The sequence below is a fragment of the Odocoileus virginianus genome, chromosome 3 (genome assembly GCF_023699985.2).
Source record: "Odocoileus virginianus isolate 20LAN1187 ecotype Illinois chromosome 3, Ovbor_1.2, whole genome shotgun sequence".
NCBI classification, from domain to species: domain Eukaryota; kingdom Metazoa; phylum Chordata; class Mammalia; order Artiodactyla; family Cervidae; genus Odocoileus; species Odocoileus virginianus.
In genome coordinates this window covers 13,251,724-13,264,796 of record NC_069676.1, presented here as the reverse complement: position 1 = coordinate 13,264,796, position 13,073 = coordinate 13,251,724, and the positions used below count along the sequence as shown (strand labels likewise).

General features: G+C 51.1%; 1 protein-coding gene and 1 non-coding gene across 2 annotated transcripts; one reads left to right on the top strand and one right to left on the bottom strand.

Moving 5' to 3' along the window:
• Positions 1-547: 547 nt before the first annotated feature.
• On the bottom strand, positions 548-12,828 carry C3H19orf38 (chromosome 3 C19orf38 homolog). The gene is made up of 7 exons (XM_070464430.1): positions 12,074-12,828; positions 10,502-10,810; positions 8,174-8,266; positions 6,228-6,255; positions 5,418-5,455; positions 4,120-4,154; positions 548-1,149 (listed from the first exon to the last, which is right to left on the bottom strand). Exons 1-7 carry the CDS (start codon positions 12,102-12,104, stop codon positions 1,012-1,014), a joined length of 672 nt encoding a protein of 223 aa, XP_070320531.1. The 5' UTR covers positions 12,105-12,828; the 3' UTR covers positions 548-1,011.
• Positions 6,677-6,802, top strand: LOC139034567 (U6atac minor spliceosomal RNA). Its single transcript, XR_011487103.1, has one exon. It is a non-coding gene; the product is annotated as a U6atac minor spliceosomal RNA (small nuclear RNA).
• Positions 12,829-13,073: the final 245 nt, after the last annotated feature.

The following is a 13,073-nucleotide window of genomic DNA, read 5'->3' as shown; positions in this document are numbered from 1 at the left end:
TCCCCCGACACCGGGCCTTGCTTTGTGAGGCTCTGGTTTCTTGAGAAGGGCTGGAGTGGGGACAGAACGTAGGACCACGCCCCAGCCTGTGGCCCCACCCCCAGCAGGCCCGCATGAAGAGCAGTTCGAGCCAGGACTTGGCCTCTGAACCCCATCTTTAAACCCTCTCCGGAACTCAACGGCTCCTTCTCTTTTCCCCTTCCCCCAGTGCCCTCTTCCTCCATTCTTGGCCCTTCGCTGTCTTCTACCCACAAAAAATTGTTGGACGCCCCATTATCCCCTGGCCCCCTCATTCACTCTTCCTTCCCCCAGTGATGACTGGCCAGTGAATCCACTACTCCAGAGCCCCATTCTCTTTCAGGGTTTCCAAAGGAGCTTGAGGCCCCTTGCTTCATGTAGACCGCCTCTCCCGACACCCCCATGGTCCTCCCCAGACACCACCCCGACTGCATGCACTTGAGGGGTACTTCTCCCCATCCCCCAGCAATCAGTGATTAGACAGCAGAGGTCCTGGGCTTGAAGGACTACACTCCATAGAGACCTTGGGAACAGCTCAAAACATTATAATTAATAACTTAGGCATGCCAGCAGGGCACACAGAATATACCCCACCCAGGGTACCCTATGATCCAAAAACCCAGTCAGGTTGGCCAAGTCAGGTGCGATGGGAAGGAGGAAACCAGAGGGGTGTGCGAGGCTCAGATTCATAACAGCCCAGCTAAAGGCCAAAAGGGATCCTAGTATCTCCTCCCCTGGTGGGTTGAGAAGCTGGAAATCCTGAGATGCTTCCTGCTTTCCGTCCAGCCTCCAGGTCGATGCTTTCACCCTCTCTCCCACTCTGCTGCTCTGCGAGGAAGGTCCCAAGGGCAGGAATCTCCTTTGTCTCTTCTGTTCATTTCCCTGAGAAAGCAGCAGCCAGAAGTCCCCAAAGTAGCTGGAGGCCCTACACAGCCTGGCCAGCTCCAGGGGGAGGGCTGAACAGAGGGCACGCAGACAGAGAGAAGGGCTCCCCTAACAGGCCCGGAATGTGCTGAATTCAGGGGGCTCAGGTGAGGATGATGTGGAGGTGGGCCTCTTCCGGGGTCCAGGTGTCTCAGTGGAGCCTGAGGGAGCATCCAGGTTGGCTGCATCTTCTTCTGAAGTCATTTTCTTTGTCCGTAGAGGGAAAAATAGAGAATGAAGTGATTTGGGGTTTCTGGGTCTTGGGTTGCCCCATTTTCTGAGGCTGAGACTCCCACAGTCCATCAGGTCTCACCTCACTGCCCCCCCTACACACACACACACAGACACATCTGCACACAAACACAGATGCAGGCCCCTGATCCTGCCATCGGTGCTGTCTTGATGTCTACTGAAAAAGGAACCAGACAGCCTGGGTTCAAATCCCAGCTACACCTCTTCCTAGTGGTGTGATTGACCTCTTTATGTCTCAGTTCCCCCTTTTGTACAATGGGGGAGAGTGGCAGTACCCTTCATCCTGGGGTGGCTATGACTCATAAAGATGAACACTGTATGGCATCATTTCTCTATAAAAATCCAGAATAGGCAAATCCACCAAAATGACAGAAAGCAGAATGGTGAGTGCCAGGGTCTGAGGTGGGGGAGTTGTTTAATAGGCAAAGAATTTTGTTGTGTTTTGTTTTATTTTGGCTGCACCTCGCAGCTTGTGGGATTTTAGTTCCCCATCCAGGGATTAAACCTGCGCCCCCTGCAGTAGAATGGTGAGTCTTAACCACTGGACCACCAAGGAATTCCTTGACAGGGTTTGTTTTCTAAGATACAGTTCTGAGAATGATGGCGGTAACAGTTGTACAACAATAGGAATATACTTCAATGCCACAGAACTGTACACTTAAAAATGAACTAAAATGGTAAATTTCATTTATATTTTACAGTGATTATAAAAAAAACTAGAAAAGATCACTAGAACTTACTGTTAAAGAAAAGAACCATCAGTGCATAACAGTGTGGTTAGCATGCTGTCATTTGTGTTAAAAAGAGTGAGGATACAGACTTGCTATTTTTGCCTTCACTTGCTTGTATGTGCAAGAAGTTCCTAATGGTCGTTTACCTGCATGTGTGTGTGCGGAGTGGAGGCCAGTGGGTGCAGAGGGATTAAGAAATAGCAGAGAACTTTATGAATATAGATTACAGATAATTTTTACATTTGGTTGTATTTCATAGTCTATATACGTATATATTTAAAGTCTCCAGGACTAGGATACTGAGAAATGTTATTTTTTCCTTTTTTTTTTTTTTCTGTCTTCCCATCGTTTCGTTTTAAATGCCTTTTAAAAGTGGGGAGAGGGAAGCAGAAATCACCAGGCTAGTGCCTTGAGCAGTGTGGCTTCTCAGGGAAGGTTTTAGAACGTGCCCTGCCCTCCAGGTTTTCTTAACAGCTTGTTCCCTGAACTGAGCCCTCAGAGAGCTGGACAGGTCGGTGCCAAGCCCCTTCCTTCCCACCATCTGTATACCAGTGACGGAGGCCAGACTCCATCTGCTCTGGAGCATCACTGGGTGCGGTGGCCCCTCTCTTGTCTCTCAAGGACTCCGCCACGCCTCCTCCTCCCTCCGCCCACTCATCTACTCTGAAATCAGTGCCGTGTTTCCCATCCTCTGAATCTGACCTGCATCTGTTCGCGCCTTCCACCTCCGCTGCCAGCACGCTGGACCAAACTACCCACTACGTCTGGCGCCTGAACCATCTGAGCTGTCTGCGCCTGGTCCCCGGGTTCTTGTCAGCCCACGGCCCCCACAGCTTGTGCTCGCTGCAACCAGCAGAGGGCGCCCGTGGGCACGTAGAGCGGGGTCACGTCTCCGTTCCAAACCTTCCAGGGCTTTCACTTGACTTGGGATAAAAGTCAAAGTTCTGCGCAGGAACCCCCTCCACTCCTCACGCCTCCGCACCCCAGTTCTACTGGGCCGTGTGGAGAACGTGCCCTGAGCCTGGATCAATCCTCCACAGCTATCTCCTGCTTGTCACTTATCTCTTAGACCTCCCAGATCTCCCATCTGAATGTGTTAGCTTCCTGGGCACCCCCTACCCGATGTGCTATCGTCTGTCTCCCCCTGTGGAATTAAGAAGCTCAGGAGATGAAGGGTCTCTTGACCCTTGAGATGGGTCAAGGGTCTCTTCTCTTGAGATGAAGGTTCTTGTCCAGATGCCCAGGAAGGCTATGTCAAACCCATCCAGCCCTCCCCCCACCCCTATTTCCTATAGTGGTGTCCCAAGCCAATTGACTCCACCCCAGGCTCCCTCACTCCAGTCCCAAAGCATCCATTTATACAAACAGGACTCCTGAGGCCACCTCAAGTGGGACCACCTGCACCCCAGACCTGTACCCATCTCTGCATGGAGAGAAGCTAGCTGGACATTTTTTTGTTTCTGTGTTTGGCCACACCGCAGCTTACAGGATCTTGTTTCCCAACTAGGAATAGAACCCGTGGCTCCTGCAGTGGAAGTGCAGAGTCCTAACCACTGGACCACCAGGGTATTCCCCTAGCTGGACATCGTCTTCATCCATGGTGTCCACGGGTCAGATATCTCCAATTTACTGAATAATAATTACCCCAAGGCCACCACAAAATGCAACTGTGCAAAGGAGAGCCATAGACCGGGTTTCAAATGCTAGCCAGGATGCTATGTGATCTGGGAGAGCAATGCCTTGCTAAACACGAGGTGAGGAGCAGGGATGGGTGTGAAGGTTGAGACCCTCCTCCCCGAAAAGGGAATACATGTCTGGGACAACTAAGCTGAAATTCCTGAAGCTGAACATGAAAGTAGTCTTTTCTTTATACCAGACTGTCATAAGGCTCCATGACTCCAAAGAAGCCCCCAGGTCGTCTTTTGTTACCATTGTGAGTGCAAAGGCAGTGCTGACAACCAGGGGCCTGCCTGCTGCCCCACAAAGCCCTGGACAGCATGGCTACCTCCAATCCCCTGGAATTTTCCAGAACCAACTCTCAGCTTAAAAACAAGCCCCGCTCAGTGATTCTGGGCTTTTCCCAGGCCCTAGAAGCCCAGGGACAACAGGTCAGCCCAGCCCCGCTGGTAGCCCCCATCTTCCGATGGTCAGAACCGTAAGCAGAAAACTGGATCCAAGAAACGGGAAGACTTACCATGATGGTAAACAGGGAGTTGTCGAAGGACATGTCTGGAACAGGAAGAGAAGAAGACCAGGGTGGGGGCCAGTTCAGATTTCTTGCTCACCCCCCATTTCCCAGGCCCTCCCCACAAGCCCACAGGCCCTAAATCTACCCTGAGGAAGGGCATGAGGTCCATCACCTAGCAATCTCTTTGTCTGCCCGCCAGCCCATTCTGCAGGGTGAACAGCTGCAAATTGAACTGTGTCCCTCTTCTGCTCAGAACTCTTCCCTTGGTGACCCCTAGCTGCTTTCCGGAAAATGGGTGCCTCATCTCAACTCCTGCTTTCCAGAATACTTCTCATTTCCCCCTATCCTGGGCTCTCCACTAATTGCCCGCCCTTCACCCAGCTACTCCCTGTTCCCCCCTGTAGTTCTCTGATTTAAACATCACTTCCTCCGGAGACCGCCCTCCCAGCCCAGACAGCGTCCAACTTGTCATGGGCTGTTTCCCCACTGGAGTATAGGCTTGTGGACAGAAATCACCTCTGCCTTGGTCATCTCGGGAGCCCTCAGGCTTTAGCACATAGAGGCACATGCTCATTTAGCACATGCTCAATGAATACGGAAACAATGAAAGAGTGTATACAGAGAGTGGGGTTTTCTCTGCTTAGGGCCCCTTCCTGGGCATCCCACCTCACAGGCAGACTCTCTCTCTGCCCCCCCCACCCCTTGGTGGAAGCCGCCAGAACAGCACATTCTGGACCACAACTGGGGCTCCATTAAGTGCTGTGCTAGACACCGGGAAAGTTGGGTGCCCCCGTGGTGGACAAGACAGCTTCAACTCCCCACCCTCTTGGAGCTGATGGTCCAGTTCTGGAGGTATGTATCATACACCCAAGCATCCAATGATCTTAGTTGCGTGTCTACTGAGGGCTAAGAAGAATGACAGGGTGCTAGGGGAATGTAAGGAGAAAGAATAGATCCTGCCTAGGGAGTCAGGGAAGGCTTCCTAGAGGAGGTGACCTTTAGATGGAGATCACACAGGGAGGAAAAATATCCTAGGCAGAGCAGGGGATGAGTGAACGGTTTGAGGATAGGGCAGGGAAAGGTAAGGGGTGAAAGCTGGTTGCACCAAAAAGAAAAGAGAGAGAGGTGAAAACTGGGAGGGACATGAGGGGCGGGGAGGAAGGGAAAGAGGAGGAGCGTGTGTTTTGGGTTCTAAGGGAAGTGAACAGCTGTAGAAGGGGTTCAGCAGCAAGTAGTGAGGCCCGATGGCCTTTTTGAGGCAGTGACTCTGCCCAGGCAAGGGACAGCATCAGGGAAGCACACACCTGTGGTGGCGATGTTAACCCAGCAGGATTCTCGCTCTCTGCAGAGGGATTTGGGAGAAAGTGATGACATGTCTTAGGCAGGAGGCTCCTTCCAGGTAGCCCTGGCCCCAAATTTGATCCTTCCTCCCCACCCACCTCCTCCCGCCCGGCCGAAACCCCTCAGATGGAAATTCTCTTGCAGGAGCCCCACAGCCAGGTGAAGTCAGGATTTGATCACTGGGGCTACTCTGCCACCAGGCAGCAAGGTGTTTTGCCCCTCTCTCCGAGGGGAGAAACCAAGGCTGGGGCCAGCGGACAGATTCTGACACCCAAGAACCAGGGCCACTGTCTACAGGCTACACATTGGGGGCCGCACAACGCCAGGGGACACCCACTTGCCTCCCCCTCACTATGGATTTCTAGAATGATTACTCAACAAACTTTGGCAACTGGCGATAAAGGAATGCGAGGAAGGCTCCGTCTCCTCATCTGTTAAAAGGGGTCATTCATAGAGCCTACTTCCAGGGCTGGTGCGAGGATAATGTGAACTCAAGGTCCAGAGTAACACACCCCCAACGCCCCCCCCCCTCCCCCCCCCCCCCCCCCCCCCCGCCCCAACAGCGCAGAGCACACCGGAAGCGCTTCCTAAATAGCACCTATTTTTAATAACCCGCCCATCCACCAGAGGGCGCTGTTTGAGATGGAGCCCTGGAAGTACCCTTCTGCCCCAGAAGCCGGCCAGCTCTTCAAGGCCAATCAGAAACTCCTGCCTTGGGACTGAAATTTTTCCCCAAAAAACTACCCTCTGAGGGTCTCCAGGGATGTTCTCACCGTCTCTTCTGCAAGTTTTTTACTTTAACTGGGAACAAACAAACAAAAAGCATTTGTTAGATTTTGGTCCTGGTTACAAAAAGCGAAGAAACCAACAAGGCATCTTGTACATTTGCCACCCAGCCTTGCCTTCTCCCCTGGCAAATTTCCCTCGCAACAGGGGAGCTACTGAAGACACTTTTCCCTCCCAATAACATGAGTAATATATGTTGGTAAAACCTTCAAGCAAGGTACAAAAATGTAAAAAAAAAAAAAAAAAAAAAAAAATCTTTTAAAATACTGATTTCAGTGGTTGCCAGAGGCTGGGGGAGGGGTAACGGGGTTCGGCATTTAATGGGGACAGAGTTACAGTTTAGGAAGATGAAGAGATGGATGGTGGTGATGGTTGTAGAGCAGTAGAGGTTAAAATTTTAAAAACTAAAAAATTTTTGTTAAAAAAGGAATTCCCTGTGTTGTATGAAAGAAGAGAAGGTTAGCACTCCCCTTGACAAGGATGGAAGAGGCTCTCGGGCCTGACAACACGCATACGGTTAAGGCATTGCCACCTACTTCGTGGCATCTAACCACTGTTTTTCAAGGAAACCAGATCTGAAAGAGACACGTGCACCCCAATGTTCATCGCAGCACTGTTTATAATAGCCAGGACATGGAAGCAACCTAGATGTCCATCAGCAGACGAATGGATGAGGAAGCTGTGGTACATATACACCATGGAATATTACTCAGCCATTAAAAAGAATTCATTTGAATCAGTTCTAATGAGATGGATGAAACTGGAGCCCATTATACAGAGCGAAGTAAGCCAGAAAGATAAAGACCATTACAGTATACTAACACATATATATGGACTTTAGAAAGATGGTAATGATAACCCTATATGCAAAACAGAAAAAGAGACTCAGCTGTATAGAACAGACTTGTGGACTCTGGGAGAAGGCGAGGGTGGGATGTTTCAAGAGAACAGCATTGAAGCATGTATATTATCTAGGGTGAAACAGATCACCAGCCCAGGTTGGGTGCATGAGACAAGTGCTCGGGCCCGGTGCACTGGGAAGACCCAGAGGGATCGGGTGGAGAGGGAGGTGGGAGGGGGGACTGGGATGGGGAATACATGTAAATCCATGGCTAATTCATTTCAATGTATGACAAAAACTACTGTAATGATGTAAAGTAATTAGCCTCCAACTAATAAAAATAAATGGAAAAAAAAAAAGAAGAAAGTGTAATTCAGCTAAATGGAAACCCTAAGGCTCTATGATAGCCAAGTTAAGCTGTGTTTTGACATCTAGCTCTGGGATAATAAATGTGTTAAATGCTTTGTATATTAAACATGAAAAAAATAATTACAAATAATTGGAAAAGTAATTACTAATAGTTGGGAAAAAAAAACAAAAGTAAACATTTAAAAATCTAATTGATTAGAAACTGGGATTGGGATGGGGAATACATGTAAATCCATGGCTGATTCATGTCAGTGTATGGCAAAAACCACTACAATATTGTAAAGTAATTAGCCTTCAACTAATAAAAATAAATGGAAAAAAATTTAAAAAAAATAAAGGCAAAAAACCACACACACACAAAAAAAGGAATTCCCCAGCAGTTCACTTTCATTGCCAGGTGCTCAGGTTTGACCCCTGGTTGGGGAGCTAAGATCCCACCAGCCCCACGGCATGGCCAAAAATATTTAAAAATAAATAATAAAAAATAAATTAAAAAAAAGAGTTAAATGGCAAATTTTACATCATGTATATTTTACCATATATATATGAATTTCCCCTGCCCACCACCATCATCGAAATTCTGAAAGGTTCTTCACTGATAAATTTTTGGAGTAAGAACTCCCAATTGTGTGCCTCTGTGTTCCTAAAAATGGGTGTGAGTTGGAGTGCATTTTAGTGCATTTGCAAGTTCTGGTGAGCCACACTTTCTCTGCCTGTTGTTACCTTTCCTGATGATCAGGGCAATGGTCACCAGTCCAGCGAGGAGGAGAGCAGCTCCAGCCAGGCTCAAGGACAGTGCCAGGATCCAGGTGGGCACTAGAGGAAGATGGGGAAAAGAGAGATTGGGTAGGCCATGGAATTGTGGGGGTGCGGGGAGAAAGTGGGACTCCTGGCATACATCCGGGCTACCTTTAGAGAGCCAGCCCTCCCCCTATACCCCAGAAACATTTAGTTTAGGTACAGCTAGACCTTGGGAATCTAGCAATACTGTCCGGCCAATTAGCATATTCCCTACCCCTGGCTAATCTAATTGGTTCAGGGAGTGGCACATTGCCCAAGTTGAGCCAATGAAACTAATTTCTCAACTTTGGCTAGATTTCTGGAAAGAGGCTTACTCCTCCGGCCAGCATTGCAAAGCTGGTAGGATATGCATCTGGAGCTCCAAGGTATACAATTCTGACATCATGAGAGGGAGGGCCTGCCTAAGAATAAGACACAGAAGAAAGCAGAGCTGAGAAGTGGCACGTGATTCCTGACATCGTTGAGAACCTGGATCCAGCCATGCCAGAAATCAGTGCCATGAACAAATTTCAGTTCAGTAAACCAACAAATCCCCTTTTGTTGCTGAAGCCAATTTGAGTCCAGTTTTCAGTTACTTGTGGTCTGAAGAGTCTTGCTGGCTGGAGAACAGGGTCAGACGACATCCATCCCCAGCCACATGGTGGACTCTGAGGCCCACACAGAGGTAGCCACAGAAGCATGAAGCCCTGGCTCCAGAGTTTATGTCTCTGCAAGAGATCTGGCTGCCCCTCCCTGGAGAGAGGCAAGGAATGTCTCAGGGGAGCCAGGAGGAGATGCCTGGACCCCAGTGGAGGTCAGGAACTAGCCAGGAGGGGAGGAGAGGTGCTCACTTGGGTGTTCTCAGTGTTAGCCCTTGTTCATTCTTTCATCTGGGGCAGGAGCGCTGTTACCGCCCTACTCTGAGACCACAGGTCCAAGGTGAGAGAAGGGGGCCTTTGATAGTGGAACTTGAGGCCGGGGAAGGACACAGAGAGTGTTCTGTCATCACAGCCAGTGGGCCTCTGCTGACTACAACCTTCTCTTTGCAGCAGGAAAGCTCTGACTGTTGGTGACGCAGGGAGTCTACCCCGAGGCTCCTCCCTTCCTCCCTCCCTCCTGCTCCTTGATCCAAAGACCAGGCCCAGCCCCCACTCCTGGAAAGACCAGAGGAGGACATCTTCGCTCCCAGGGCTTCAGTCGCACTTAGACAAAAAGCCTGAGTCCTTACTGCAGCCACAAGGCCCTGCATGATCCTCCTTGCCTCCCCCTGCCCTCATCTCCTCCCCACTTTCCCCTTGCTCGCTATGCTTCAGCCATATGGGGTGCCTCCATTTCCCTCAAACATACCAGGCACGCTCCAGCCTCAGGGCCTTTGCACAGCCAGCTCCGTCCTGTCCCAGACAGCCATGTGGCTGGCTCCTCATCCTTCAGGCTCAAACATCACCTCCTCAGAAAGACCTTCCCTGATCACTCTCCTCTCTATTTAAAGTGACACCCTTGGGAATTCCCTGGTGGTCCAGTGGTTAGGACTCTAGCACTTTCACTGCTAGGGTCTGGGTTCCCTATCTGGTTGGGGAATTAAGATCCTGCAAGACATGTAGCACAACCAAAAAAAAAAAAGATTCCCTTCACAAGGCTGTATTTCATCCCTGTCACTTCCCTTGTCCCCCACTAGCTGACTGAATATTTACAACACTCCTTATTTATCATCTGATGTCCATTGCCACCCCCTCATAATGTGCAAGAGGGCAGGGACTTTTGTTTCATCCACTGCTGAGCCTGCAATGCCAAGGACAGTGCCTGGTGCATAGCAGGTGCTCATAAATGCTGTGGCCAGCTAAGGGTGGAGGTTTAACGTCTGGACTTCAGAGGCCAGTGGAACTCCAGCTCTGCTGCCTGCTGGCTGAGTGACCCAGGCCAGCCTCTTCAGTTCTTGTGCCTCAGTTTCCTTATCTGGAAAATGAGAAGAATGACTGTACCCATTGCATATGGTGAAAGTGAAAGCAAAGTCACTCAGTCGTGTCCGACTCTTTGCGACCCTGTGAACCGTCGCCTACCAGGCTCCTCCATCCACAGGATTTTCCAAGCAAGAGTACTGGAGTGGCTTGCCATTGCCTTCTCCATGGCATATGGTGACTGAGGATTAAACAAGGAAAAGAAAGTCCTGGCAAGTTGGAAGAGTGATGACTCCCCGGCAGAGAGGAGTGCCAACAACGGCTTGGCCATGAGAAGATGGAGCCCGGGCAGTGAGGGCCGATGGGAGGGACTTACCTGGGAAGGAGATATGCACAGGTTCGCTGAGGTTCGACAGCTGGGGTTGCCTGTTCTCGCCAAGCACACTATACTGGCAGCAGAACGGTCCCCCTCGAGCTTCCCTGCTGCCACCACTCAGGTTGAAGATGACCCTGAGCTGGTCCTTGGGGGCTTTCAGGAGCTCCACCACCTCCCCACCTTGGTACAGCGTGAAATTTGCCCCTGGGAAACCCCTGGGGGCCATGCACAAGATGTGGATGGGGTCCTCTTGACTGCTGGGGTGTGGGGGCACCAGCATGATGGATGGCGCCGGGATAGCCAAGGAGCCTGCGAAGCAAGATGGGGAGGTTAGGTGGGTGGGTGGTTAGAGCAGAGGCCAGCCTGGCTGTGTAGCCTTGGGCAAATGGCTCACCCTCTCTGGGCCTTGGTTTTTATGTACAACTGGAGGCTAGTTGTCCTTCTGTGTGCACACTGTCACTTCAGTCATGTCTGACTCTTTGTGACCCTATGGACTGTAGCCTGCCAGGCTCCTCTCTGAATGGAATTCTCTAGGCAAGAATACTGGGGTGGGTTGCCATGCCCTGCTCAAGGGGATCTTCCTGACCCAGGGATCGAACCTGTGTCTCCTGCATTGGCAGGCAGGTTCTTTACCACTAGTGCCACCTGGGAAGCCCCTAGTTGTCCCTACCCTACTGCTATGTTGAGAGGATCAAGTGCCCAGCATGTGGTAAGAGGTCATGTTGTTGGAGTCATTTTATTATAATAGCTGTGGATGTTACACAGCATCAGAGTTACACTCGTATTACTTCTATCAACAGCACTGACCACATGCCAGGCCCTGTTTAGGCTCTGGGGACAGAGCAGTGGATGAGATAGACAGACAGATGAACAGACAAGACATGCCTGCCCTGGGGAGCTGACATTCTCAAGGAGATGAGGGTGATGGGGTAGCCAGAGAGGGCTTCCCTGAAGACACAGTACGGAAAAGCTGGGAGCGAGCATTCTAGGCATCTCAGGCAAAGGCTGGAGGCTGGAAGGGGTGTGGGGTGCTCAAGGAGTCCAGGTGGCAGGAGGTGGGGGTGATCAAGGGGAGAGTGACTCTATCTCGTTTCCCAGGCTGTGATGAGGGATACGATTTCAGGGCACGGCTTCCTGCAGGAGGGACCAGTGTCTCTCTGGCTACCCCAGGTTCCCCTGTGGAGCGTCTGGCTCAGGTGAGGTCGACACCAGCCTTTCCTTGTCCAGCTTCCCTGCCACCCTCTCCGACCCACCAGTAGATCCTCCTGCTGCCCCAGTCCTGGAGGTAGAAACCTGCAGAGGCCAAGCAGGGCTGAGTCATGGGGTGTGGGCACTGCTGTCTCCAGTGGGGTGGCATTTCTAATACCTGTGATGTGGGGGTACTGAGACCCCACAACAGACGTCCATGCTCCGGGGCCATTTCCAAGGCTCTGGGGCAAATCTGTCAGGGCTCAGCCTCTCCAGCTCCTGGTGTGTGTGCACGCACCCCTCCCCGCCGCCCCCTAGCAGAGAAAAGGTGGTGGATGGAGGGAGCGGAACAGGGCGAAGGGTGGCACAGGGACATCAGCTCACCAGCTGCAAGCAGCAGGACAATCCAGGGCATCTCTCCTCCCGCGTTTGGTCAGGAAATCTGGCGGAGGCTCGGGTGGCCCGCGGCTCGCTGCCAGCTCCTCCTGTGAGGCCAGAGCAGGGAAAGGAGAACCAGGGCTGATTTGAGCGGAGTGTTTCCTCACTGGCAGGAAATTGCACACACACGCAGTGGGCACCGAAAGGGACTCTCTCCCCTCCCCACCCCTTCCACAGACACACATCAGAGCCTGGCACCTCACTGCTCCCTGGGGGCCCAGGTTCGGCAGATGGGAGGAAAAGGTGGATGAGATGGTCCAGTGTGTGTGTGTGTTCATTTTTCCCTAACTGGGCATGAGGAACATGGGCACAGGGAATGTGGGTTGTATGGGAAACCCAGCTCCAAGTCACAAAAGGTGGCCCAACATGTGCCAAAAAGTTGAAACGTGTGCGGTGGAAGTTGGTAGGGCACTATGATTAGGGCTTGGCCTCTGTGACCTCAAGCAAGGCACAGTCGTTCCTGGACTTCCTAGCAAGTCCTCTGCTTGCCGCCTGGAAGAATAGGGCTGAGTAGCAGACACTAGCTCCAAAGAATTTGTGGGACAAAGTATATTGGTTCGTGGAGTGTGAGTGTTCATAGGGTGAGGCCACGCAAGCTCCTGTGTCTCAGGAGCTTCGCCAGTCAGGTGAAAGGCCACATCAGCTCCAGAATGGAGGAAATGACATCGTTTGCAGCATAAATTGCCTCCTGTTGACAGCCAGGAAATTTCCAAAGGTCTGTCTTACCAACCTTGGTCTCTAAATATTTCTGGTCAAGTCTGCCAGGCCCACCTGGCGGTTTACACCCAGGAAGGATGCAAGTGTGTAGTTGCCAACATTAACAAGGATCATTAGAGTGGACTTTTTCTTTGGATACACAAAGCTGATTTCAACCTCAGGACCTTTGCATGGATGCCATCATCCCTGCATGGAAGCCATCATCCCTGCATGGAACACAATTCTATCG

What these genes read in the sequence shown, in the direction of transcription:
- C3H19orf38 (XM_070464430.1), bottom strand. Translation starts at nt 12,104, where the DNA reads ATGCCCTGGATTGTCCTGCTGCTTGCAGCTG. An exon ending in TGTGCATATCTCCTTCCCAG is followed by an intron (nt 8,267 to 10,501) that starts GTAAGTCCCTCC and finishes ATCTTCCTCTAG; the next exon opens with TGCCCACCTGGATCCTGGCA. An exon ending in AAAAACTTGCAGAAGAGACG is followed by an intron (nt 5,456 to 6,227) that starts GTGAGAACATCC and finishes ATCCCTCTGCAG; the next exon opens with AGAGCGAGAATCCTGCTGGG.